This window comes from Panthera uncia, assembly GCF_023721935.1.
Source record: "Panthera uncia isolate 11264 chromosome E2 unlocalized genomic scaffold, Puncia_PCG_1.0 HiC_scaffold_19, whole genome shotgun sequence".
In the NCBI taxonomy this organism is placed as follows: domain Eukaryota; kingdom Metazoa; phylum Chordata; class Mammalia; order Carnivora; family Felidae; genus Panthera; species Panthera uncia.
Genome location: NW_026057588.1, coordinates 32,331,282 through 32,358,464, shown reverse-complemented (window position 1 = coordinate 32,358,464; position 27,183 = coordinate 32,331,282). Strand labels below are relative to the sequence as shown.

Here is a 27,183-nt window from a genome sequence, read left to right as displayed (position 1 = left end):
TTTGGGGCATCTGGCTGTGTTTCTATGTTTCTTCTGCTCCTTGGGGTGGAGCAAAGGAAGGCCTTCTTGTCCAGGGCTCAGAGAGGCCAGGCCAAGCAGATACATTGCTCAGACAAGCACATGCCAGGCTGTTCTCTGCATGGAGGCAGCTGACTGACTGGACCCTGGGGCGGCCCAAACACAGGGGACCTGACAAAAGGGCTGGAGGTGAAGGGCATGGCCCAACTGGATGCCAGGTCCCTGGCTGCACCCATCAGCCCAGTTCTCTCTGGGTTTTGGAACAGAGTATGGGAGAGGAGTGGTCTGTTAGTAGTCAGAGAAGAGACTGAAAAGCAGAGATGCGAGGGAGGAGAAAAGATTCAGCTTCTGCAGGTTCCCGATGACAAGGCCCTCACATGAACCCCTTTCCGTGAGGGTGGGCACAGGGACCCTCTGCAGTTTCTGTTTCACATTTAAGAGAGGGTACTAAAAAGAGAGCACCAGTAGGGCCCCCAGGGGCCAGCATGGAAGTGCGGGCAGAGATTGGAACACAAGGAGCCTGGGGCTTTGGCTTGCCAGTGAGACCTGAAGGTCAAAACCAGAATTCAAGGTGACCTGCACCCCTCCTTTTGCTCATCTGCTCAGCCCCCACTCAGGGGCAAGGGAAATCTGTGGGAGTCCACCTCTGTTTACCTGGGTGTGTCCAGGTTTTAGTGGCAGTACACCTGTGAACTCTGGCAGCTGAGTCACTCCCATGGGGCGGGGCTGAGAGCCTGAAGTTGTGCCTAAAAGGAAGCAGTCGGGGCATGGGGGGAACCAGAGATTCTCTGGTGAAAACCAAAGGCACTTAAGCAGGCTAGGTGCCACAGCCAGAAACGGCGGGACTGAGATCCATAGGTGGGGGCTGGACTCTCGGGGAGGGAGTCCAGGAGCGCAGCGGGCACCCCACTCAGGCAGGGCCGGGGTCTATGCAGGGCCTGGGTCTATACAGCCATTCTGGGCTGGAGCCTGGGACTTGACATCCAAGGGAGTGAGTGGGACAGGGCAGAGTAAATCAGTGGTGGCTTCCCCAAGAAAGAGCCTTCTCCAGGCTGAGGCCTGGCAGGTGGCAGGTGGCCGGTGGCCGGTGGCCACCAGCTCCGAGCACATGCCAGGCTCCCTGGTTCCTTAGTCTGGTGAAACTCCTATGGTTTCTGTCCTGGGAGAGGGAGGGGAGGGGAGAGAGGCTGGCCTTGACTCAGTTGCCAGGCTGCTCAAAGAAAGGTCCAGCCATGACCCGACCTGAAGTCTGGAGCTATGGGGGTTCTGGGGTGAGGACCAAGAGCCCTTCTTCAAGGGAAGGAGGCTCTCTGTACACAGGGTGTGGGCCAGGCCCAGGAGTCTCCCCCATGCTGGTGTTCTGATAGCATGGGCCTGGGGACAGTTCTCCCACGGCTTCCTGGCAAATGGGCTGATTGCTTAAGTCATTTGACTTTTTGGTCCCAGATCTGGACAGACTTCACAGACTCCAAAGAACAACCTTGTACCCCAAAGCCACCTCTAGTTGTTGGGACAGCCCACCTGTCTCCAGCCGTCCGTCTACTTTGGCTTCCAACATCGAGGGTCCTTCCACCCTCCAGAGTCTCTTCCAGCAATGACCTGACCCAAGTTTTCCCCCAGGAGAGGGGCTGCAGGCCAGTCACAAATCTCTAGCCAGTGCCACCACAGGCTTAGGGCCATGGTCTGTGGGCACTCAGGCCTGACAGTGCAGGTCCTGGGGTATGGGGACTCCCTCAGCTGGGATAGGAGGGTGTGATGGAGAAGTAGAAGCAAAGAAAGGCCCTTCAAACCATAGGTCCCAGCGCCCCAGCTTCTGGCCAACCAGGATGCCAATTCACAGACATGGCCACCAAATTCCAGCTTGATCCATAACTGCTTCCTGTGCAGAGAAGCCATTCTTTTAATTTTTAAAAATGTTTTATTTATTTGAGAGAGAGAGAATGAGAGCAGGGGAGGGGCAGAGAGTGGGAGACACAGAATCCAAAGCAGGCTCCAGGCTCTGAGCTGTCAGCATAGAGCCCTACACAGGGCTCAAACTCAGGAACCTTCAGATCATGACCTGAGCCAAAGTCGGAAGTTTAATGAACTGAGCCACCCAGGTGCCCTGCAGAGATGCCATTCTTAAATAGACTATAAACTCCTCAAGGGTGGGTCTATGACTTGCAATCCTCTGGTCCTCAGCTCCACAGAGCAGTAGGTGGGTCCAATAAGCACTCTCCACCCAGTACCTGGATGGGGGTCCCCACCAGCAGAAGCTGCATATAAGCCCCTGCCTGCCCGCCTGTGTAAAATGAGGGGCAGCTGGACCAGCCCGGTCTGGGATCCCACTCCACCTCCTGCCAAAGGCCTGGCTCCCTGTGGCTTGGCCAGGCCAGGCCAGGGAGGGAGGGCAGAGCAGGTGGGGAACTGGCTGGAGGTGTAACTTGAGCCGGGAGGAATTCCCTGCCCTTCCTCCATGCTTTTATTAAAGTAGGGCGGGGAAGGGCAGGCTTCCATCGGAAAAATCTCCCAGGCTGCCGGGGGAGGTGGGGAAGCCGCCGGGAGGCTGGGAGGGAGCACCGGCCCGGCTGCAAATAGAAGGCACGCAGCAGCTCCGGCTGCGAGGCTCCAGGCCGGCCCAAGGGCACCGAGGCCCCAGCCTACCGGAGCCAACAAAGAGGCGGGTCTCTCCTCTTACCGTCTCACTCCTGTCCTATCTACCCTCTCCTAGTCCCGGACTGGGAGTGGGTCTTATAAGTCGGGACAGAACAGACCCCGCTTTTGCTGGGGCAACGGAGCTGGTGCCCTCACTGTCTATGCTCAGGAGGACGGCGCTGGGCGACCCACAGAGCCCGCGTGGGGTATTGCGGGGGGATGCAGGTTGGACCTCGCTCTACGCCAGGAGGCCGCGCCTGGTCACCTGCCGGACCGATCCGGAGACGGTTTTATCAGGCGGGCTCCTGGTAAAAACACTTGCGGAGTCTGCCCTCTCCGACGTAGGGGCACTAGTGGGAGGAAGCCCCGGGGGAGACAGGGTCTCTCTTGGACCCACCTGGTCGTGGAGCGGTTTCCGCGTTAAGAGCCCAAGTAAGTCGCCAAAGCGCCCCCGCAACCGGAGACTGCTGTGTCGGAGGTTCTCACCCCTTCGCTCCCTCCGGGCCCGCTGCGCGCACGGCTCGCTGTCACCCAGACCAAAGGCTACCGAGGCGGGAGCGCTGCCTGCTCCGCCCGTGGTCCCCCCAGGGCAGCCCCCTCCCCACTCGCAGAGGACGTCACGGCGCGCCCGCCAGGCTCTCGAGGAATCGGCCGCCCGGAGAGAGGAGAGGAGGAGAGCGAGGGCTGGGGGCAGCAGAAGCGACTCCTGGGACGCGGGCTGGGGCGGATCAGTGTCCGGGGTAGGGGTAGAGAGTGGACACGAGCCCTACGCCCTCCAGGATTTGGGATGAGGTGCGCCGCAGAGGGCGAGCTGGGGAGAGGCAGTTTGCCGGGCCCCATTCTTCCCCGCCCCCCATCTCCCGGACGGGGGCTCGTCTGCGAGCCCTCCACCCCTCTCCCCAGGCTGCGGGCGTGGCTCCCTCCCTCCCAGCCCCCGAGCCCCTAGCCCGCCGCAGAGGGGCCGGGCGGGGGTCCTTACCTCGGCATTGACTTCTGCGTCCTCCGCCGCTGCGCCGCGGCCCAGGCAGCCCAGAAGCACCAGGAGCAGCGGCAGCAGTCGCGGCCGCGCCGCCGCCTCCCGGCCGCCAAGGAGACTGCCCGCCCAGCCCGGCCGTCCGGGCGCTCTCCGGTCGCTGCCCATGCTCTCGGCGCCTAGCCCGGCCGGGAGCGCTGCACGCAGGGCTCGCCCGCTGGCCGGCGCCGGGGCCCCGCACGCGGCTCGGAAACTTGCGACGCTCCCTGGCTCCCCGCCCGGCGGGCGCGCGGCAGACCTCCTGGTCCGGGTCCCCGCCGGAGCCGCTTAGGTCCCCTCGGCAAATTCCCACGCCCGAGGAGAGGCGGGCAGGGCAGGTCCGGGCGCGCGGAGCCGGCCCGCGGGGGAGGTGGCCGGCCGGAGCCGCCCGCCGCGGGGTCCCGCTGCCTCGGCGCCCGGGGCCCGGCTCCCGAAAGCAAGCGCAACTCCTGAGCCTTTGTCTGGCTCAGCGCTCCGGCCGCCCGGTCCCGCGGCGCCCCCTGCGCGCCCAGCTCCCTCTGTCCATGCCCGGGGCCGGGTGCTGCCCGGAGCGCGCGCCTCCCGCCCGGGGACTCTGCTCGCCCCGCGCCCGCCCGGGCCGGGGTCCCCGCTCAGTCCCGGGAGGAGGCGCAGGGAGCCGGTCGGAGCGAGTGAGCGAGCCAGGGAGCCGGCGCCCGACGTCCCCGGCGAGTTCGGCGCAGCTCCGGGCGCTCCCAACCCTCCTCCCCGCGCGCCGCGGCCGCCGCCGCTCTTAAAGGGCCAGTGCTCTCTCTGCGCGCGGACCCGGGCGAGGGCCGGGGGCGGTACCTCAGCCCGGGGCTTCTCTGCAGCAGGTGCCGAAGGTGGAGTCGGACCAGCGGCCCTTTTACTCTTCCAGGAAGGAAGGGATCCTTGCCTGCCCGCCCCCGTCACTCCCACCCTTGCTTTTGGAGAGCAGGTTTGACACTCCCCTCCTCCCCAGCGACCCCGTAGAGAGAGAGAGGGAGCTAGGAGGAAGGACGACTCTTCTTTCTTCCACCTGGCGGGTGTGTGGGGCTATAAGGCTGTGGTGGTCAGGAAGGAGGAAAGAGGGACCCAAGAGTCCTGTCTTGGGGTGGAAGTGGAGGGGGGAGATAAAAATCTAATGGTTTGTTGGCCCAGGTCTCTTCAAATCCTCAAGATGTCTTTGGCCCTTGAGTGACTCTCCTCAAGTTACCAGGTGAGGTTGGGTACCTTGCCTGGGCAGTGTGGTCAACAGAACACAGGTTTCAGAGGGAGGCAGTTGCCCTTTTCACCATTGCCATTTACCTGCTGCCTCCTTATCTGGAATGTGGGGCAAAGGTCGGCTGAGGGTTGGTATGTTTGGGCTGTTTCCACACATCAACTGTCCAAGTAGAGGACACTGTTTTGTGCAAGTGAAATGTAACAGTGTGGTTCCTCAAGGTGATGGGCCAGTGGGCAAAACTTCTACAGCACAGAGCTGAAAGTGCTAGATTTCATTCTATTTCAGGAGCAGCTTGAGATCTGCTTGGTTGCAGAAGGCCTGAGGTGGTGCGGGGGCCTTGGAGGTCTAAAGTCCCCAGAGGCTGCGAATCCAGACCAAGGGCAGTCTTGGTCCTAAAACTGGCCCCAGGGACTGAGACCTTCCCTCTCTGCCACTTCCTCACCCTGGAAATGGGAACCTTCCTTACCTGAGGGCAGGTTTCTCTAGAGTAAGCCCTAGGATGGTCCAGCAGGCCTCACCTCCAGGAACCAGACAGATCAGATCAGATCCCAGATCAGACAGAGATCTGGCTGAGCTTACAAATGGCCTGTTCAGAGACCTTGCGGGTGAAGAAAAAGACCACTGGGAAGGCAAACAGAAGTTAAACTAGCAAAGATAGATTTTATCCAAAAAATTATTGCAATAGGAGAAGAGAGATTCCAGTATAGAACTGGACCCAGTTCCAAAAAAAAAAAAAAAAAAAAAAAAAAAAAAGAACTGGACCCAGTTCCAAATACAACCAGAACAAGGGGGTAGTTTATAGGCCAGGAGCAAGTGGAATGGGAAGGGGTGGGGATTGGTGGATGGGAGATGACTAAAAGGAGACGTGGAGTCTGGGGGATCTGGCTGAAGGCAGCCAGGGTGATCAGATATTACCTGGGGAGTAGTAGGGATGAGAGTGTGATAAGATCTCAAGGGTGGAAAATTCTAGATAAACTAACTTAGCAGAATTCTTGCTAAAACTGGATTCTAGAAGGAAGTACACAGAAGGGCCTGGCTGGAAAGAGGGTTCATGGGATCCTGACAAAAGTTTGGTCAAGCAAAGAATCTTAGAAATTCTTCTTTCCTCATGTGGTCACCTTTATTTGTTTAGAGCCTTGCTGACAATAGATAACTGCTGTCCTGTATGACCCACAAGACATTGAATGAGAGGGATACCTTGAAGACAAATAGATGAAGATTAGAGACGGGACCAGTATGTGTACCCAACTTCACAGATCTTCAGAGATCTACCAGAAGCCCCAGTGCCTGTTGTCCTTGGCAGTGTGAGTGCAATGACAGTGAAACATTTCTTCATTCACCTCTCGGCCCTTCCTGCTTGTGGCAAAGGTGTCAAGCAGATTGCTGGGGATGAAGGCGTAGTAGTTGTGTCTGACCACTGTGCAAGTGTCTCCTTCTGTAGCCAGGGTCACATCGAGGGCACTGAAGTTGAGAACAGCCCACGTGGGTTTCTTGTATTTGGCTAGTCACTGATCCGGAAGCCCATGCTGAGATTATCCAGGGACGAGGTGAATGGCTTCAGTAGCAACGAATAGGTGATTCTGTTGTTGAATCTAACCTCTTGAGCCAGGTGATAGATTTCTGGGGATGGTACCCCAAAAGTGGCAAACGTCTCCCCAAAAAGTCGTGAGGTCCTGGATGGAACATAGGCCCAGTTCTGTAGTTGTTTTTGTGACCTCACCTTCCCTGGAACTGAGCTCACCTATGGGGGGATCTGCAATGTTGTGAATACCTCTTGTTCTTACAGTAAGAGTGAGGTGACCCTGAGGGAGGGGGTGATTGTTTTAGAGATAATTTAAGAATGCAAGGAGATTGTAGGAAATAGAGTAAGATGAAGAGATTGGTAAGATCAGGAAGGTAGCAAGGCGCCTGGGTGGCTCAGTCGGTTGAGCGTCTGACTTCAGCTCAGGTCAGGATCTCATGGTTGGTGAGTTTGAGCCCCGCCTCGGGCTCTGTGCTGACAGCTTGGAGCCTGGAGCTTCTTCAGATTCTGTGTCTCCCTCTCTCTCTGCCCCTCCCCCACTCATTCTCTCTCTCTCTCTCTCTCTCTCTCAAAAAATAAATAAATAAACATTTAAAAAAATTAAAAAAAAAAAAAAAAGATCGGCAAGGTAGCAAGATCTGGCCCAGTTGGCAGGTAACACCCAATAAGCTTGGGTTCCCCAGAAAAAATCAGAATCATCGGGAATTAGACAGCGGTCATAGAAATAATTATCTGGTCACTGAGGATAACCAAAGCATGCTAATTTTGAGGATGAGGAAAAAGATTTGTCTGGAGGTGGTTTATGGTGGTTGGGCTCCCTCTGAGAAACTAGGTAAGAGGAGCATTGGGGACATTTTCTTTCATATGAGGGATCTCCAGGGAACCCTGTAGTGGCTGAGGCGGAGGTTATGTTGGACTCAGTGATGGCTAGGTAAGTGTGACAATGAATGTACATTCTCAGAAAGGGGCCCGTGATAAAACTACAATGGAAAGGACAGGACCCTTGTGAGGATAGACTGGAGTAGGTGTGGGGTTTTCTCAGAATGCCTAGTTGCAAGGTTTAAAATGGTGGCGGGGGAGGGGCACCTGGATGGCTCAGTCAGTAAGCTTCAGACTCTTGGTTTCCTCCGGGGTGATGGGCTAGGGTCATGATGATGCCAGGCCCTGCGTCAGCCTGGGGCCTGCTTGGAATTCTCTCTCTAGCCCTCTCTCTGTGTTCCTCCCCTGCTCACGCTCTCTCTCCCTCAAAATAAATACATAAACAAACTTAAAAAAAAAATTTTTTTTTAAATTGCCACACCTTTATGGTTTTTCCAGGCTTATGTTTCTGGCAGTTGAGGTAAGGGGCAAGTGCTTGGTCAAAATAAAAGCCAAACAGTCCAAACCACCGTTTGTCTACTATATCCTGCATTTTGTCCCTTTCCATGTGAGCTGTGTTGTTTAAACCACACACAATGACTCAAGAGATAAACTTGGGGCCTGTGGAGTAGACGTCTTGGTATTTCCAAAGTCCACCCGAATGGCTAAAATATCCAACTCTTCCCCATCCAATTCTTTCTGAGTCTGAAGCTTTCCTTTGGGCCATGTGGATTTCTTTCATGATTTCCTTAGGAGTCATCCTAAAATAGTTTTCTCTCTCACAAGGGAAGGTGAATAATCCTACCAGGGATCTAGGTGCTCAAAGAGGATACAAGGGTGTAGTCCCAAGGCCTGGAAACTGCTTGGATTTCTTGGGTGGTCAGGGAGGAGACTGCTAATTTAGCATACTTATCAGTCAACCTATTTCCTTAGGTCTCCTCTGAATTTTCTGTACATTGTCCCTCAGTTTTTACCATGGTAATCTGCTGGGATAATAACAATGCCTCTAGGGGTGCCTGGGTGGCTCAGTCGGTAAGCGTCAGCCTTCAGCTCAGGTCATGATCTCATGGTTTGTGAGTTTGAGCCCTGTGTCAGGCTCTGTGCCAACAGCTCAGAGCCTGGAGCCTGCTTCAGATTCTGTGTCTCCCTCTCTCTCTCTGCCCCTCCCCTGCTTGCGCTCTGTGTCTCTCTCTCTCACTCTTAAAAACAAATAAACATTAAAAAAAAAAAACAAACCCAAAAAACAATGCCTTTAGAAGTCTTGCTATTTGGGGTCCATTTTTGACTGGGGTATTGGCTGCCGTCAGGAGTCCCGTCTGTTTTGCATACCTGAATCATGTATTACCCCAAAGGCATAGCAGCTATAAGTATATGTTAACCTTTATTCCTTCTGCTCTTATGCAAGCCACAGTAAGAGCAATTAACTCAGCAACCTGGGCTGATCTGACATTTGGCAGGGCTCAGTATTCTAGAGGTTTATGTTGATCAGTGATGGCATATCCAGACTGGAAGGCCACATCCTCCTTCCAGAGGTAGGAGCCATCGAAATGAAGAGTAAGGTCAATGTGTGTGTGGGGGGGGCGGGGATGGGCGGGGGGTGGGGGGTTCTGATTAACCTCACCTAGGACGGGACCAGGGTCTAGTGTTAAAGACACCATCGTGAGGCATCTCATTAGTGGGTAAGGGAAGAAAGGTGGCAGGGTTTTGATGGTGATGTTTGGTGATGTGAGAGAGAGAGAATAGTAAGATTTCATAAGAGGTAAGTCAAGATGCAGAAAAGTACTATGTGTTTTCATCACGCAATAGGGTCTGTGCAGTAGGAGGAACATGTATATCGAGCAGATGAGCTAATGCTAAATCAGAAGTAGGTCGGACAAACTTGATGGTTGTAGCCACGGCTTATAGGCAAGGTGCATATGTCTTAGTCACTGGGTCGAGGTCTTCCATGGCCGTTATGCTTTTTGGACAACACTCTGAGAGCATGACCCTTTTGTTCATGCACAAAGAAAATGGCAGGGAGTAATTGGTAAGCCTAAAGGTGGGAAATCAAAGTAGAGAGAGAATCCTCAAGGTTTTCAAAAGCATCTTTGGATAGGGGGCCCCAGACTTCTGGGTCTGAGGATGACTCCTTAGTCATGACATAGAAGGGTGAGGCAATCATGGAGAAGGTAGGTATATCTGCATCCTACGATATCCCACAAGACCCAAAATACCTATCAGTTGTCGTCCTCTTTCAGGGAGAGGAAAATGTTGCATAGGGGCGCCTTGGTCTGTGAAGATAGTTTTTACCCTACAGCTGAAACACCATGACCCAGATGTCAGACGCACAAAGAGCATAGCTGAAGTTTGTCTTTAGCCACTTTGTGGCCCTTTCTTGCTAATGCCTTAAGAAGGTAACTGTCAGAACGTCGAAGGAAGTCATCTCCATACTGGATTAAGGTGGAGTCTTCTGGGAATTTTAGTTCCCTCAAACTGCCACGTGGGGTGTGTGAGAAGTACTAGGAGCCTCCACAAAGCCTTGGGGCACAACCGTCCAGGTACATTGGTGGTTATTTCCCGGGTGAAGGCACACAAGTATCGGATTCCTTACGAAGGGGAATTCTAAACAAGGCGGAACACAAATTGAAGACTGAAATATTAGGGGTTGGAAGGAATAGCAGACAGGATAGTGTTAGGATTAGGAACCAAGACAAATCTGGGTTTAACTGTTTTATTGACAGATCTCGGATCTTGGGCTGATAGTTTTGCCTATTTGGTTTGTTTGGTTTTTTTTTTTAATTTTTTTTTAACGTTTACTTATTTTTTGAGACAGGGAGAGACAGAGCATGAACAGGGGAGGGGCAGAGAGAGAGGGAGACACAGAATCTGAAACAGGCTCCAGGCTCTGAGCTGTCAGCACAGAGCCCGACGCGGGGCTCGAACTCAGGGACCGTGAGATCATGACCTGAGCCGAAGTCGGACGCTTAACCGACTGAGCCACCCAGGCGCCCCTGTTTGGTTTTTTTTAATGGCCCAAATGGGAGTATTACATGGATTAGAAGTGGGGATTAGAAGTTTTTTTTTGTCTAATAAACCTTGGATTATTGTGTGGGGACCCTCAAGTCCTTCTAGCTTTAAGTGGTATTGAGGAATCCTGGGGAGGGGCATGGAAGGATCTATTTCTACCTTAAGGGGTTCTGTATCTATATGCGTCCCTATTAGTGGAGTTTTGTGGGGTTTTTTGGTTTTTGTTTTCGTTTTTTTCCATAAAGAAGAAGGAATCCTGTCTAATAGTTGATTTAAATAGTCAGTGACATAGGTATTAGTTGAAGGGGGCAAAGGACCCCCGGGAAGTCAGACACAGCTATTAGGGGACATAGACATGAAGGGGAGGAGTCAGGGAGCTGTAGGAGGAGTCCTTCCAGCGCAGGATAAACTTTTATATCCCACCTCATGAGAAGATTCCTTCCTAACAGCCTTCCGCGGCCGCAGAACTGAGAAGAAAGTAATGCTGAGCTTTAAGAGGTCCCATGGAAATATTAAGGGGTTGAGACAGAGACAGTTTATGAGGTAAATTATCAAAACTCACCACTGGTAAAGTTTGGTGACTCCGAGGAAGGGGGGCAGGGGACAATGTGGTGCTAAGGGTAGAATGTGTTGCCATGGGGGGTCAATGAGAAGTGTGGTGGGTGCCCTTTAACGTGGAGGGTTATTTCTCCTTGTGAGTTTGGTGGCAGTTGAGGGCACTGGAGGAGAGTCCAGCGTTTTCTGGTGAGGAAGGGACTTGGGCTTTTTCCCTCCTCTTGAAGCCTGGCACTCCCAGACCCAACAACCTTTTTTCTTACAATTTCAGCAAGCGTTTTGATCAAAGGGAGATCCTGATTTCAGAATTTGCTGTAGATTAAAAATTTCAGGTCCTCCTGGCTGTTTTAACTGCAATACCATAAGCTTGCTTTCTGGATTTCCCAGTGTTTTTGAACTAGTATGTTCTTAATGCTGGGCTAATGTCTGGCACTTACACATGTCTGCCTTTTACCAGTTAATATTATTTTTCTGGAATGTGTCATGGAGCTCTAGTCTGAGACCGTTTCCAAAGCTTGTGGCCAGAGCTGAGGCTGTTTGGAAAGGCAGGTCCAGCCCCGAGTGCTCTTTCCATGTTGTCTCTGATTGATGGTGATCATTAGGCACATTTAGTTCCTTTGTTTATAACTTTGAATACATGACCAATCAGTTTTGGTGAGAGAGACCTGAGGGATGGCTTCTAGTAATTTTTCTTTCCTCATTTTCTAATGGGAATTAGGGGTAGTCTGAGACCCTTGATGGCCTTCGGGTAGGGTGTTCCTTTGGCCTTTCCAAACCGAGGGGTGGCATCGCCCAGGCCAAAAGATAGGTGGATAAGTTGATGTAAACCAGGGAATCTGGAGAGCATGCTCCCAGAACAATCTTAAAGTATTCAACACATCTTTTCCTTTTCTTTTGGGAATTAAGAGAGTCCTTGATGATGACAGATGACATGTTAATTCTGAGATAAAGGTTTAAATTGGTTGCACCCTGCCTTCCTCTGTAAGAGATGGGCGTGCACCTTACAGTTACAGGGCGTTGAAGGACTGGGGTGGTCTTGGTGAAGAACATTTTGGGAGAGCATGACGGATATGAAGGAGAACTAGGAGGGGAAAATGGGGGTGCTGTGAGGAGTTCTAGGGGGTTTACCGAATCAGAACAAATTTTCTGAAGACATTGTTTAAGAAGTTCTATAGTTTGAATGAGGTTTGAATCATTTAGTTGCTGTTCAGCTTCATACAAGTGAACAAAGCAGACCATTGTGCATTAGAGACTTTTGTTCCTTTTTGCCCTAGGGCTCCCCTTAGGTGGACTAATTTGGTCCTATCCCAAGAGCCCCCCAGAGGGCCCATTGTAGCTCAAGAGAGTTTTTAGTAAAGTTTTGCTAATGAGAAAGAAAGTGGACAGTATTCCGCTGTACAAGCATATAGTCAGCAGGAGTTTGAGGAGAGGTTTCAGTTGGTTGAAAGGCTCCCATATTCTTCTTCTTCTTCTTCTTCTTTTTTAAACATTTATTCATTTTTTTGAGAGACAGAGAGAGAGAGAGAGAGTGAACAGGCATTTGGGGGCAGAGAGAGAGAGACACACACACACACACAGAATCCGAAGCAGGCTCCAGGCTCTGAGCTGTCAGCACAGAGCCTGATGTGGGGCTTGAACTCACAAACCGTGAGATCATGGCCTGAGCCAAAGTCGACTGCTCAGCTGAGTCACCCAGGGCGCCGCCGCCGCCTCCTCCTCCTCCTCCTCCTCCCCCTCCTCCCCTTCTCCTCCTCCTCCTTCTTCTTCTTCTTCTTCTTCTTCTTCTTCTTCTTCTTCTTCCCCTTCCCCTTCCCCTCCCCCTCTCCCTCCCCCTCCCCCTCCCCTTCCTCCTCCTCCTTCTTCTTTTTTTAAATGTTTGTTTATTTTTAGAGAGGGAGAGAAAGCATGAGTGAGGGAGGGGTAGAGAGAAAAGCAGAGACAGAGTCCCAAGCAGGCTCTGTGCTGTCGTCAGTGCAGAGCCCAACACAGGGCTTGATCCCACAAACTGTGAGATCATGACCTGAGCCAAAACCGAGTTGGACGCTTAACTGACTGGGCCACCCAGGTACCCCAAAAGCTCCTATGTTCTTGATTAATGAACTTTATACTTATGAACAGAAATTCCTGGGATTCTAACCCAGCCTCTGTTCCTTACAGAATCTAGCCTTTTATAATCAGAAAAGCCTAGGACTAACCCAGCCTCTGTTTACCTAGGACTCTAACCCAGCTTCTTACAAACAGCTGCTTGGTTGGGACTCTGACCCAGCTTCTAGAGTTTATTCAGGATCCTGAGAATTAAAATCTGGCCTCCCCCTTCAGGGGACGTTTATCTGGAGTGGTGGATTCTAGAGTAGGATTCATCATCGAATACCCAAACCAGCAAACAGACTGGAGACGAAAGGTCTCTGTGTGTACCACGAAGCCTAGTTGTCATGTCTAAGAGTCCAGTGGTAGTTCGGATTTGGGTCACAGCGCCAAAAACCATTAAAGAGAAACCGAATTGGATAGAAGTTAAAGCAGTGAAGATAGATTTTACTGAGAAACAAACAGACAAACAAAACCAACAAAACAAACTATTGCAATAGGGGAAGAGACTTCAGTATAGACCTGGGCTCAATTCCCAATACAACCAGAACAAGGCAGAATTTATAACCAAAGAGCAAGTGGGGAGGGGGGCATTGGTGGATGGAAAATTACTAAAAGGAGACATTAAGTCTGGGGTGGGTTCTGGCTGAGGCAGGCCAGGCCAAGATCAGATATCACCTGGCGGGGGGCGGGGGGGGGGGGGAGTGGGGATGGGGAGTTTGATCAGATTATCAAGGGTGGGGATTTCTCACTAAACTGATTTTGCAGGTTTCTTGCTAAAACTAGATTCTAGCAGGAAGTACACATAAAGGCCTTAGTTCTTCAGGGAAAAGGCTGGGACAATTGTGTCCATTTCTACTCCCTTTTCTATGGGATCCCTCCTTTGAGAAATGGATTTCTAAATGGTTTTAAAAGTTGAAGTATAGTGACACAATGTTATATTAGCTTCAGGTGTAGAAATAGTGATTCAACGGGTCTATACATGTACTATGCTCTAAATTTCTAAAGTTTTTACTCTGAAATGTATAGTGGTTGTCAGAAATGGACAACAGGCTTATTCTTGGTTTAACTGAATGCATTGCAATCTTTCACTGTATTTATTGCCAATCAACCAATTAAAAAAGAAGGGTTAGAGGGGCACCTGGCTGGCTCAGTAGATAGAGCATGCAACTCACATTGTAAGTTCAAGCCTCATGTTGGGTGTAGAGATTACTTAAAAAAAAAAAAAAAATCTTTAAAAAAATAAAAGAGTTTGAGTTTAGGATGTTCTTAGTAAAGAGAGGGGCCCAAGAACCATCTTAGAAGCCAGACAGCTTGGTCATTGTTTTTTCTCCGTTGGAGGTTCCTCTCCTGGGGTAAATCCTACTTAAGGAGGAGGCATCCCTTGTGACTAGACCTTGAAGCTCCTGATATTTGGATTCTGGCCCCTACAGGCACCTCTGGGCTTCCAGGTGGGTTTGTCCATCTATCCATGACATGGGTCTGTGGTTCTGTCAGATCTGGCTAGCACCCAAGGCCTGAAGGGACTGGCAGGACAGACCCATGTGGGCCCTAGCCTTCAGTCACCCAGCTTTTTTTTTTTTTTTTTTAATGTTTATTTTTGAGAGAGAGAGAGTGTGAGCAGATGAGGGGCAGAGAGAGACACACATACATAATCCAAAGCAGGCTCCAGGCTCTGAGCTGTCAGCACAGAGCCCAATGCAGAGCTCGAACTCACCAACCAACAAGATCATGACCTGAGCTGAAGTCTGATGCTTAACCAACAGAGCCACCCAGGCACCCCCAGTCACCCAGCTTTAAACATTGCCCACGTTTTGCTAATATCATTTCATCTAGAACCTCCCCCTACTCCTTTTGTTTTCTTGGAAACTTTTGAATTAAAGCACAGACATGTGGTTTCATAGCAGTTTCACTCTGAGACCCTCAGGTGCCGTGAGGGTCTCAAACAGCTGGGGATTAGAAGCCAGGCCTAGGGGCTGCCCAAGCACTAATTTACCAGGCAATCTTCAGCGAGCTGTTTCCCCTCTTTGGGTTTGCCTCCCCGTTTGTACAAGGAAGGTTCTGGCTCAGGTAGTGGCTGTGGTCCCTCAAAAAGGCAAGGTGCTGTGGGTTGGAACAAGGCCCAGGCCCCCCCACCCCCAACCCCACCCACCGTGGGCCCTTCAGGCTCCTGGTACCAAGACAAGGAAGAAACAAACAAGCCGAGGTAATTTCCCTCTTCCTTGGAAACAAAGCTGGGGTGGTCTGGAGAGGCGTGTGGAGAGAGCCAAGAGTGCCAGGTGGAAATGGGCCAAGGAGGCCTCGATGATCACTTCCCTGCCCTGCAGGGAACATCTGAGGACACCGAGGCCAGATGTGTTGATTTTGCACTCTCTCTGGTGTGATAAAAGCCCCATCAAGAGCAATCTCTCTATTCCGAGCCAGCCTGGGGAGGGGTGGCCCCCGGCCTGTGCCGGTCTCGTCTTCTGTCTTCGAAGCACATCTCCTCTTATGGAAGAGCCCCAGCTGCTTCTGCACTGTCAGAGGAGCGCTGGTGAGCGGGCGGCTCCAGCAGGCACACTCAGTGTCTGGGCTCCCGCCAAGCCCCTGACGCCCAGCCTTCTGCCCAGCCTCCTGCCCGGCCTGCCGACCCTCCCCCCTCAGTGAGTCTCCTACTTCCTTCCTCTGCCACCACCTGCCATTCCCCACTGAAGAGCCCTTTATTGATCTTGGCCCATTTCTCAAAGTTGCCCTACTGTAATTCCATCCGGGCTACATCCTCCCCTGGGGCCAGCCCAGCCAGTCCTCTTGGGTTTGTTCATGGTGGTGGGGCTCTCCTGGGGAGAGCCAGTGCCCAAGACGGGGGAAAATCAGGTGGTCTGTGCCCACAGAGCCTGCCTTGAAAGAGGCTGGCTTCCATGTTGGAATCGGAACGTGCAGGAAACCGGGTGACTCTGCTTGCACTTCCCAGTCTGACAAGTGCGAAGTCAGGAGTGGGGATCCTGCTCTGCACACCCTGCTTGCCCCCTCACCCTAAGCATCCAGACACAGAGCCGGTAGCGGTAAGTGTTGGCTGCACAGCAAATTCGCTGTGTTCCCTGCATGCCAGGAAGATGCCTGGCTGCTTCTGCCTCTCCAGTGTGACCTCAAAATCCAGCACTGACTGAGCAGTCGGAGTTGAATCAGCAGATCAGTGCAGTGGGGTTGGGGAATCACAGGATGGGATTTCCTGCGTGTCTGGGCACTGAGGGGGAACTTGCCTTGGAAAGTCCAGAGGTGCAGGAGGCAGAGCGGGAGCCAGAGTGACAGGTCCCCTTGCCTCAGGCCTGGGGTGGTGGTGGTGGGGGGGGGCAGAGGGTTGTGTGCACAGGGAGAGCAGTCCTGACCAGGAGCCCCAGGGCAGGATCGAGGTCAGGGTGGACCAGCGGTAAGACATTTAACCTGTTTCTCTGTCCAAGTGGAAGAGTCACTCCTCCCCATCTTACTTTTCAGGGTTGTCACTGGGAGAACAGATGACATGACCCTAGAAAGGGCTGCATTAACAGCAGTGTCAGGTCTGAATGTCACTGACGAGGGGTGGCCGCCCCTCACCACAGGCCAAGCCCTGGGCCGGATGTGGTTTGTGCTACTTGTAGGCCCAGCAGGCCGGGTGACCCCACTGTCATTTGACTGAGGCTCTGTCAATGCCTCTCACAGCCACCTTAGCAGTCATAACGGATTTCCAAGAGTCCCTCCACACCGTGAAGCAGGCTGGGGAAGGCGGGGGCAGAGGAAAGTCCTCTTTTCACCTAGTTGAACAGAAGCAGTCCCAGACAAAAGCCAAAATTAAAATTGCAATTTTCATTTGTTGAACATAATTTAAGACTACCACATAAAAATATCTCTTTATCCATCACCAGAGATCCAGGTGACAACCAGGGAGGACTGGCATTTTGCTCTGGTGAAGGCTTGATGAAAAATAAAGGCCCTGGGTGCCCCCTGACCCCACCTCCACGGCCCCCTCAGAACGCCTGCAGCCCACAGCAGGCAGCTGAAGGCAGCGGAAAGAGAACTTTGGGGGAAGGCGCCTCGCTGCCTCTTTGGGAAAGCTGATGAGAAGCCAGAGGTCACAGAGCGTTGGAGGCCTGGCTTAGAGCCACCAGCCAGGCCAAAATGAAACATCTGCTCACGTCTCCCCAGGCACCTGGCTGGGGGCGAGTGGGAGGCAGGAATGGAGAAAACCGATGTAGAACCACAAATTAGCACTCTGTACCTTGGCCCTGAAATGCCCTCTGCTGGCACAGGAGGGGTGAGACTAAAAATAAATAATAAATAAAAGTGACACGCTTCGAGGAGGGAGGGTGACAGACCCATTCAAGCACCCTGTGTCTAGCTTGAGTGGGGAAGAGCCAGGACATGATGGTTTTAAAAGCCCTGGTGGCGGCCAAGGGCATCAAAATCCAAACAGCTGAAGGGGGAAGGGTGTGGGAGAGGGGCCATTTGTTGGAGGGGCTGCAGTGGGGATTCTGGCTGAGTCTGGGCGGGCTCATCGGGTCACCCTACTTTCTTTTGTGTGGGGCAGGTCCACAGACCTAGAACTAGGAGGCCCAGGCTGCCCTCTACTGGTGGTTCCTGACAATGACCACACGTACCAGCGCTGGACCGGCGACCCAGAAGGGCCAGGAGAGAACCAGCCCCCAGGGACCCGGGCACCCAGAGACCGTGGCCAGGCTCCCCAGTGGGAGGCTGGGAGCGTCCCCATGGACTGGAGCAGGCTCTTCCATCTCCACCCAGCCTGCAGAGGGGCCTGGGACGAGGGCCTCTGGTGCTCACTTCAAAGGCATCGAGAAGAACTTGTGCCCAGACTTGCAGCGGACCTGCTCGGCGTGCACACGCAGCACCATCTCGGAGTCTTCAAACTCGTCCACAATTGTCTTCCACCGGGAGCCGAGAAAAGACAGTCACATTAAAGGGAACTGGGGACCCAGAGGGCACTGGAAGCCAGACCAGCCTACTCAAATCCTTCAGAGGTTGGGCCCGGTGGAGGGAGACTGAGGGCCGTGCAGGCTCTAGGCTCTGCGCTTCGGTAATCTCGTGAGGTCAGTCCTATCGCCCCAACTTGGCACAGGAGGAAAAGGGTGCTCAGAGCCCCGGATTATGAACCCAGTAGAACTGGAATTGGGGTCGGATCTGCTGGAGCCTGAAACCAGGGCTGTTTGCCCCCACAGCATGATTAGGCCAAGGGCAGAGGTGGCTGCTTGACGATGGCCCAGGGGCTGTGTCCCTCCTGCACATGCTTTGTTTGGCTTGTGACATGTTTTTTTTTTTTTTAAAATACACATTAGTTCCACATAAAAATCTGGACTTCTGGCCTCCCTTGAAAAACAAGTGCTAGCAACACTATGTCCGCATTCCCACACGACAGCCCTTCCCCGCTCTCTCCTCTGCCGGAGGTGGTGTATTAGCAACTCTGAAGGCACCGATGGCAAAGTGAGACACATCACCTACTTATCAAAATACAAAAGCTCCCCGGGTGGACGTTCCCTATGCGCCTGGCACGTTTCACTCGTTTCCGACATGAGCCAGGCCCCTGTGGGCACCCAAGCCCTTGGCCTCTGGGTGAGGGGCAAGGACTTCGGGAGAGGCTTCTGGCATTCTCTCAGACCAGTGTTCTAGGGTCGTGCTTCTCAAATTTTAACGTGCACGCAAATGCCTAGACATCTTGTTCAAAGGCAATTCTGATTTCTTAGGTCTGGGTTGGGGCCAGAGAGTCTGGATTGCTAACCGGCTCCCAGGTGCTACAGCCACGGGACTGCCCTTCAAGCAGCAAGGAAAGGTGAGGAGGCCCCCTCCCCAGTCAGGTATTTCTAGGGATTCTGGTTTGCATGCCTAACCCTCAGGGCCCGTCAGCTCCCCTGCCATTCCCGGCACGCATCCCGTCACCCTCTCAGCACCCTCTGTGCTCCCGTAGCGGGAATTCACCTGCAGCTCCCGCAGGCACTGCCCTTCCAGCTGGAGACGCGCGTCACCCACACACCAGGCCAGACTGATGTGGAAGGAGGGGTCCTGCGGAGGAATAGCAGGGAGTAGGCGGTCACCTGGATGCCTTGGCAGGTCTGGACATGACCATAGATCTGTCACAGTGTTGTCACAGGATCCCTGCTGGATCCCTGGCCTGCTTCATGAGAGACCAGACCCTCAGTGTTGATCCTGAGCACCCTCTGCTGATAGAGAAAACAGCCCTGGGCTGGCGCTTGCTATGGGCTGAATTGTGTCCCTCCCCCCCCACCCCCAATTCATATGTTGAAGCCTTAACCCCCAATGTAATGGCATTTGGAGGTGGGGCCTTTGGGAGATAATTAGGTTTAGAGGAGGGTATCAAAATGAGGTGCTCATGATGGGGTTCATGCCTGTGTGAGAGCAGAAAGCTGGCTTCTTCTCTTTCCTCTGTATGAGGACAAAGGGAGCAGACAGCTGTCTACAAGTTGGGAAGAGAGTCCACACCAGAAATGGACCATGATGGCACCTTGATCGTGGACTTCTAGGCTCCAGAATTGTGAGAAAATAAATTTCTGTTGTTTAAACCACTCCATCTACAGTGTTTTGTTATGGTGACCTCAGCTGACTAAGACAGTCCTGTTCTGAGAGGCTTTCCTTTACACAGAGTCATTAGATCTGGGACATGGAAGAGAATGCAGGCTCCAGCTCTTTTTTCTGTCTAAAGATTTCAATAGGTGACATACTTTCTAAGATGAAATGACAAAAACTAAAACGTCTAAAGTTATAACTAATAATCTCCACTGACACTCATGCTTCTATACGTCAGCATGGTTTTAAAAGACTGTATCAAACCCTTTAAAAACCTGATACTCCATTTGGAGTTCAAGTACCCCTGGAGGGCACAGGGCGAGGGGCAGGAAGGCATGTGAAGCTACAACTCTTCCTGGTGTGTCAGTTTTACTAAAAAAAATTTGGGAGAATTACTACTTCTTAAAAAATAGATAAACACGGATCCATATGGAGTACAATGGGTAAGTCTTGTGCATATCTAAGATATAACAAAGATTTGTAAGAAATGTTGGACTTTCCATGGGCTGCACCTGATTACACCTCAGACCCCTCAACCCCCCCAGAGGTGTGTCCCCTGAAGACTGGCATTCGGGACACTTCACATGGGCCAGTTCTGGAGGGCTTGCTTCAGTTTGCCTCCAACAAGGGCTTCTTTAAGGATGGTTTTATTCCAGTTCTAGGTGGGCTGGTGGAGAAGAAAAGGCTGTTACCTGGTAGAAAGTGGTGAGGTCAAATTCCTCCATGACTCTGTCTACCTCTGAAACCAGGTCCAGGAACTGGGCGTGCCCTGAGGTGACCTCGAGCCCAACAAACGTTCTGGGGAAGGCAGAAGTGGAGACAACACGGGCATGAGATGCAGCCTCTGAGAACATAAACCATCCCTGCTGGGGCAGAGGACGTGAGAGAAAGCAGTTAGGTCGGGGCCACAGGTTCTTGCCCCATCTCCTGGCTGGCTCTTTCCTCTGTCTGTAACCCTCCCCCAGGGTCTCACAACCCTTCAGGACCGCCTTCATCTCCCCCTGCCATGTCTACAACCCCTAAGCTTCTGTGGCCCTGCTCTCCGCCATCGCATCACTCCTGAGTCTGGACCCTTGGCTCTTGGGTGCCAGCTACCCTCCCTCAGCTCTCAACATGCTCTCGTCTTTAAAAACCCTCCTGTGAGGGTATATCTTCAGCCACCCCCCTCCTGGTCTCAGTAAAACTTATTAGTTGACTTGCCTACTGTCACTATCTCTAATCCATTACCTCCCAGCTTCAACCCACTCCACCACTTACGGAACACGGTTGGCTCATTCAAGCTTCATGACTGCCCACTGATGGATGTATCAAGGACAGGCGTGTGACAGTGTGGAAATGAGAGGTCACGGAGGTGAAGGTATGAGCTAAACGTTCAACTGGAGACAGAGCTGGGCAGGGGCCCAGGTTTTCTTCCAGTGGCAGGCTTTTGTTCACTTTACCAAGATGTTTTTCTCTACCTCTGTCCCTCCCCCCACGTTCCTCTAGTTATTTTTCTTAATGAAAGGTTCAGATTTGGGAACAGATGCTTTTATAGTCATAGAGTTGGTTAAAGCATAAACAAAGAAAAAATTGGGGCAGACAAGGCCAGACCCACCTTGTTTTCTCTTGGTTGGTATAAATCTTTACCCGGTTGGCAATAAAGAAGAATCTGGAATTTAGAAGAGGAAAGACCACATTTCAGAAAGAATAATTTTAAAAAATCAGAAAAAATTTATATTTAAAAAAGAGGATTTTGAAAATACAGTTAATTCATTTCACACTTCATTTTGTTACCCTATTATACAGATGATATAACTGAACACTAAAATATTAGAGCAAGATAAGACCTTACATAATCACCCAGTTAAAGTTAACACATAGCTTCACTCAGATGCTAGCAAAAATTTTATCTTATTTTTTTTTTAAATATTTTAATTTTTTTTTTTAATTTGAGAGAGCATGCATGCAAGTAGGGGAGAGGGGCAGAGAGAGAGAGAGAGAGAGAGAGAGAGAGAGAGAGAGAATCCCAGGCAGCTTCCACTCTCAGCATGGACCCCAACTGGGGGCTTGGTCCCACCACTCTGGGATCATGACCTGAGCTGAAATCCAGAGTTGGATGCTCAACTGACTGTGCCACGCAGGAGCCCTTAAGATTTTATTTTTAAGTAATCTCTACATCCAATGTGGGGCTCGAACTCACAACCCTAAGATCAAGAGTCAACTGAGCCAGTGAGGCACCCCAATATATCTTTTTGAAATTATCAAATATATTTTATTTATTTATTATTATTAAAAAATTTTTAATGTTTATTTATTTTTATTTTTGAGAGAGAGGGAGAGAGAAAGACACAGGATCTGGAGTGGGCTCTGCGATGACAGCAGAGAGCCTAATGTGCAGCTTGAACTCACTACCCATGAGATCATGACCTGAGCCGAAGTCTGACGCTTAACAGACTGAGCCACCCAGGTGCTCCTTTTTTATTTCTTTAAAGTAATCTCTATACTCAACATGAGGCTTGAACTCACACGAAGTAGGAAACGCCATGCACCAGCAGGTGAGCATCAGGGGGAGCCAGCTCCGTGATCTAGGCGCTATTCTCTGGTCCCAAAGTGAGCAAGAGGATAACGTACATCTGTGCCCCCTCAGGGACCATTATCTCTTGTAATGGCCCTTGGGCCAAGTTTCCAGAGGTCCCAGAAAGGGACTTGTCCAGTCAAAGAACCACCGCATGCAGGGAAGCCCAGGGCCACGGCTTCTTGCCAGAAGTTTTGTTCACTCACAGTCTTCACAGCCCAGATGCAGGGTGCCAACAGGTCATTTTTACCACGAGTAACATGGCCCCAAACAGAGCTGACATTCCACCTTTATCCAGAGAACAGAGCTGGAAGCAGGGGAATGGAAGCATTCTCACGGAGAAGGGGAAAGGGTTTTGTTAACTGTACTCACAAACGGAGAGCATGTTAGCCAAGTCGGACCAATCAAAGTCATTCCCGTGACTTTTGCTGAAGCCATTAGAAAAAAGGGCTGTCTCCCCCGGCTGGTAGACCAGCAGCCCCAAGTTGCCGGTAGCCTTCTTTGCCTTTGTGAGAATGAAGCCCAACGTGGAGAGGGCCTGAGCTAAAAGATGGTGACAATCAGGTGCCATCTGACATCTGCTGGTCACCCCAATCCACGCATACATGAAGCCAGCACTATTTTCAGCTTTTTAGTTATAACAGCCTATAAATTCCCCCTCCCCCTCCAGTTTAAGCCACTTTGGGTTGGATTTCTGGTACCTGTGACCAAGAGAGTAGTGACTAATATACATATTGCTCAATAAATTTGGTGGCGACAATAAAAAAGGTCAGGGGAGGGAATCGAATGAGGCAGAGAGGAGTTTTAGTTCTGATTCTCAGGCTGACCTCCTCCCTTCCTCTTCTGGCCCTCAGAAAGGGCTGAACCAAATGGGCAGTTCCCTACCTGGGCAGAGTGCATCTATGGAATCCCTGGGCCTAAGGCCTCCTGCATTGTGGGAGTGAGGCTTGCGCTAGAAGATTTCTGTGCTTCTCTCGCCCATCTACACAACGAGGCTTTTGGTTAACACCTCATTTAAGAAAGGCTCTGCAAATAAAACCACCACTTGGATGGCTTCTTAGGCTCCTTCCGGAACCAACATTTAGAGGATCCCTCTCTCCTCCTGTTCATTGGCTCAGCAAACATCCACTTGATGCCTACAGTCAGCAGAGCACCTGGAGGAGAGATGCAGGGGATTCAGAGAGAAGTCGCATTCCTGGGCCTGCGGGCGCTTGGCTCCATAGAGGGAAATGGACATGGCAATGACTGGGTATGAATGAAATAAGCACAAGGGTATGCGCCGCCAGAGCATGGGATGATCCCTGGGATTGAGGAACTCTGGGGGAGACGCCAAATCGTGGAGCCCCAGTGAAGGAGCAGGGCTTTGAGCTGCCCAAGGGTAGGAGGAAAGGCTCTCTGGTAACAAGAGGAGAGAGATATGAAAGGTGAGGAAGAAAACGTCTTAGGCTGGCAGACAAAACTGGAGGCAGGGTTCAGTTCTGATCCTTTGCCAAGTGCCATGCTGCTCACAGGTCCCCTTGGAGGCAGCCACTACCGCTCCTGTGACCTGCCCACAGGTAAGGACTCGAGTTTTCCAGAACTTAGGTCACATGCCCAAGGTCGCTCACGATGAGGCATATGGCAGGCGGCTCCAGGAGATGTGCAGCATTCTAACCTTTACGTCTGGCCTGCTGGCTGGGGTAGTACCCTCCACACCTGCCCACCCACAGGAGCTGAGGACAGGAAGAGGAGCGTGGAGAGGAGGTGAGAGGCAGATGAAACACTGGGCACTCACCCCTGGAAGGAGGCCATGCGGTCTTTCAGAGCCTGCATGAAGGGGAGGATCCAGTGATGCCGCAGAACCACGCTCTGGGACAGGCTGAGGTGGAACGCCTCCATCCGAACCAGCCGGGGGACGTAAGTCTGTGCGCGGGGCAGCAACATGTCGAGCATGTCCAGGAACTCCTCCTTGGCTTCATCTGGAGGGAAGAGCGGATAGGGTGGGCCATTCTCTTAGCCAGGGTGGTGTGACTGAATGAAGAATCCCAGAAGGCAGAGGAAGGCCTTTGTTACTCTGCGTTTTAGGAGAAAATGACTTTGAGAGCAGCCTAGCTGTATGTATTTTAATAAAATTTTAATATAATTTAATGGTTAAGGAAGTAATACACATATGCCCATTGTAAAGAATTTAAGTGAAAAAGGAAATATGCAGGGGTGCCTGGGTGGCTCTCAGTCAGTTAAGTGGTAGACTTAATTTTGGCTCAGGTCACGATCTCACAGTTTGTAAGTTCGAGCCCCACATTGGGCTCTGTGCTGACAGCTCAGAACCTGGAGCCTGCTTCGGATTCTGTGTCTCCCTCTCTCTTTGTCCCTCCCCCACTCATGCTCTCTCTCTCTCTCAAAAATACACAAATATTAAAAATAACTAAATTACAAATATGTATGTTACAAAATTGTGTGTTGTAAAATGTACACTCTCAAGAACAGAAATTTTATTTTATTTATTTAAAGCATTTTTCTTTCTTTTTTAGTAATCTCAATGTGGGACTTGAACTCACAACCCCAAGATTGAGTTGTGTGCTCTTCTGACAGAGCCAGCCAGGTGCCCCAAGGACAGAAACTTTAAGAGATGAGAAAAAAAGGAATATGTAAAGAGGTTCTAATATTTTTCTTCCAAATGGATCATCTTGACCTCTCCCCCAAGGGGAATACACCCCACTTTCAAGATCACTACCCTAGGTATCCAGATTGCCAAACCTGGATGCCTATCTCCCCAGCCTTTTGTTTTATTTTAAATGCTTATTTTTGAGAGAGAGAGAGAGAGAGAGAGAGAGAGAGAGAGAGAGAGAATGAATGAGCAGGGAGAGAGGGAGAGAGAGAATCCCAAGAAGGCTCTGCACTGTCAACACAGAGGCCAATGCAGGGCTCGAACTCATGAACTGTGAGATCATGACCTGAGCCAAAGTTGATGCCTAACCGACTGAGCCACCCAGGCGCCCCTCCCCAGCCTTTTCTCAGTGTATGTACTAATGTATGTATTTTATTTGTTGAAAAGATGACAGTGTACCATTCAAACTGTTCTTCCACTGGCTTTCTTCATATAACATGATATGCTGGATGGCCTTCCTCTCAGTGCAGAGGGCAAGCTCATGATTACAGCCCCATAGTTAATCCATAATCACAAACAGCACTTTTTATCAAGCCTCCTATTAGATGTTTAGAATCTCCTGATAAACACTTAGAATGCTCCTAATTTTTCACAAAGACAAACATCACTACAATGACCACCATTGTATGTTCGCTTTTTTTTTTTAATCAAATGTATGACTAGAGCTGCATGGTTAACAGTCTGCTCACACCCAGTGCGTTACTCGATTTGTCCAAATGGCTTGCTGAGTAGGCAGTATAGGAATCATTCTCATTTTGTGGATGGGGAAATGGAGGCTCTAAGAGTTGACCTGATCTAATGCAAAATACTAAGAGCCATCACTTACTCTGTGTATGGTGCTAAGAGCCTGACATAAACGATCTGATTCAATCTTCACAAAAGTCCTAGGAGATACGTGTTCCCCATTTTAGAGATGAGGAAACTGAGGTTCTAAGAAGTCCAATAACTTGCTAACGGGTACCCAGAGCAGTGGGTAGTAAAGCAAGGTCTGACTCCAAAGCCTGGGCATTTTTTGCCTGCCATTCACCCATGAGGGCTGGGAGGAGAGGGGAACTTGACCCCAGCACATCTAGGGCCCTCTTAGAAATAAACTGCCAGCTGCAGCCACACTCTGGGATGGCCTTCACACTCTGTCCTAGACCCTCCCTTGGTCACCTCCTCATGAGTGAGAAAACATACCCAGGGTTAATAAAAAATATTTCAGGCAATGAATTTGAAACTGAAACCAAGTTTACAGAAAAATTCCCCAATTCTTGAAACTTGTTCTCTCTTTGCTAAGTCCATCTCTCTCCTACCATCAATGTCAGAGGTTTCTGGTTTCTTCCTTCTGGTTGGGGCCAGCTTCCTCCCATCAAGAGGCACCTATCAGTCTCAGCCACTCGTCTTTTACACACTACTCACACGGCACGTAGACGTGGGTGGCCCAGTTGCCCCGCTCGTGGGGGAACGTGCGCACCCGGCCCCCATGTTTTGCACTGTCATCTTCAGGCCCCTCCTCGGTGCCCAGGAACATGTGCAGCACACTGTCAGGTACTGGCAACCTCTGGCTGGGAAGGGGGCTCTGGGCACTGCAAGAGAAAAAAGGAAAACGAACACATTTATCCTCCTAGAATTCTCTACCTCTGTACATATAAAAGTTGTAACCCCTTATATGGGATGACTGTGTGCACCTACTTCCCACCAGGTGCTGTAAGCAGCTTCCAGATAACCACAAAGCTCTTTCCCCAGGGCTGTCTCACGGGTCGCTCGCCAACCCCAGGAGGTGGTTCAGAGGTCACATTCTCTAACTGGACAAGACTGAACTGCAGTAGCACTTCTTAGCTTTGGGGTCTTGAACAGGTCATGTGCACTGTGTGGGCCTCAGTTTCCTCATCGGTGAAGTGTACCTGATAAAGCTATCGTGACATCAACCCAGATACTGCTTGAAAGGCGCTCTTCAAAGCACCAAGCACGGCACTTGAGAACTGAACCTCCACGAAATAAAGGTTTCGACGGTTTTGTTCACTGCCGAATGTCCCAGTCCTGAGCCTGGCCCCGAGCGGGTGCTCAATGAGTATTTACTGGATGAATGAAAACACTCTCCGAATGAGGAAACAGACCCAGGGGTGGTGTTGTGGTGCACCCCAGAGGCGGTGGCTGGACCCGAGCGCATGTTACCTGCCTCCTAATCTTGGCCTAGCCAGGAGGGGGCACTCTGGGGCTTTGTCCAGGGCTGTCCACTGGATCCTCCTTTCCCGCTGCTTCTCTTGCCCTATCCTGGAGAGCCGCCCCGCACCATCGCCCCTTCTCCCCAGACGCTCGGGTCCCGTCGGGGTGTCGCGCTAACCAGCACCCTCCCCCAAAAGACTTCTTCGCTCCTTACCGAGGGCAGCTTCCAGCCCCCGGCCGCGCCTGGGCCCCGGCCTTGGCCTCATCCTCATCCTCCGAGCTGCTGCTGCTGTAGCCCACCAGGGGCGCCGCACTCATTGGGCCTCCTCCAAGACCAGAGGCCGACTCAGCTATCACTCGCACCCGGAATTCCGCTGCGCCGGAAGTGCCCTCC

General features: G+C 51.5%; 2 protein-coding genes and 1 long non-coding RNA gene across 3 annotated transcripts in view; 1 reads left to right on the top strand and 2 right to left on the bottom strand.

The window, feature by feature from the left end:
* The window catches only part of MMP15 (matrix metallopeptidase 15), a 19,921-nt gene extending 15,558 nt beyond the window's left edge, over window positions 1–4,363 (bottom strand). Inside the window, exon 1 of the mRNA XM_049622359.1 lies at window positions 3,632–4,363. Within this exon, the coding sequence (XP_049478316.1) occupies window positions 3,632–3,793 (162 nt within the window). The 5' untranslated portion in view covers window positions 3,794–4,363. The remainder of the gene's footprint in view (window positions 1–3,631) is intronic.
* On the top strand, window positions 2,681–17,496 carry LOC125916192 (uncharacterized). The gene is made up of 4 exons (XR_007455825.1): window positions 2,681–3,084; window positions 4,495–4,862; window positions 6,001–6,172; window positions 17,435–17,496. It is a non-coding gene; the product is annotated as an uncharacterized LOC125916192 (long non-coding RNA).
* On the bottom strand, window positions 16,699–27,183 carry USB1 (U6 snRNA biogenesis phosphodiesterase 1). The gene is made up of 7 exons (XM_049622362.1): window positions 27,004–27,183; window positions 26,043–26,209; window positions 23,769–23,952; window positions 21,035–21,088; window positions 20,133–20,238; window positions 18,835–18,918; window positions 16,699–17,786 (listed from the first exon to the last, which is right to left on the bottom strand). Exons 1-7 carry the CDS (start codon window positions 27,105–27,107, stop codon window positions 17,682–17,684), a joined length of 804 nt encoding a protein of 267 aa, XP_049478319.1. The 5' UTR covers window positions 27,108–27,183; the 3' UTR covers window positions 16,699–17,681.

What these genes read in the sequence shown, in the direction of transcription:
- USB1 (XM_049622362.1), bottom strand. Translation starts at nt 27,107, where the DNA reads ATGAGTGCGGCGCCCCTGGTGGGCTACAGCAGCAGCAGCTCGGAGGAT. An exon ending in ACCAACCAAGAGAAAACAAG is followed by an intron (nt 20,239 to 21,034) that starts GTGGGTCTGGCC and finishes TGCCTTCCCCAG; the next exon opens with AACGTTTGTTGGGCTCGAGG. An exon ending in AGTGCCTGCGGGAGCTGCAG is followed by an intron (nt 17,787 to 18,834) that starts GTGAATTCCCGC and finishes TCCCGGTGGAAG; the next exon opens with ACAATTGTGGACGAGTTTGA.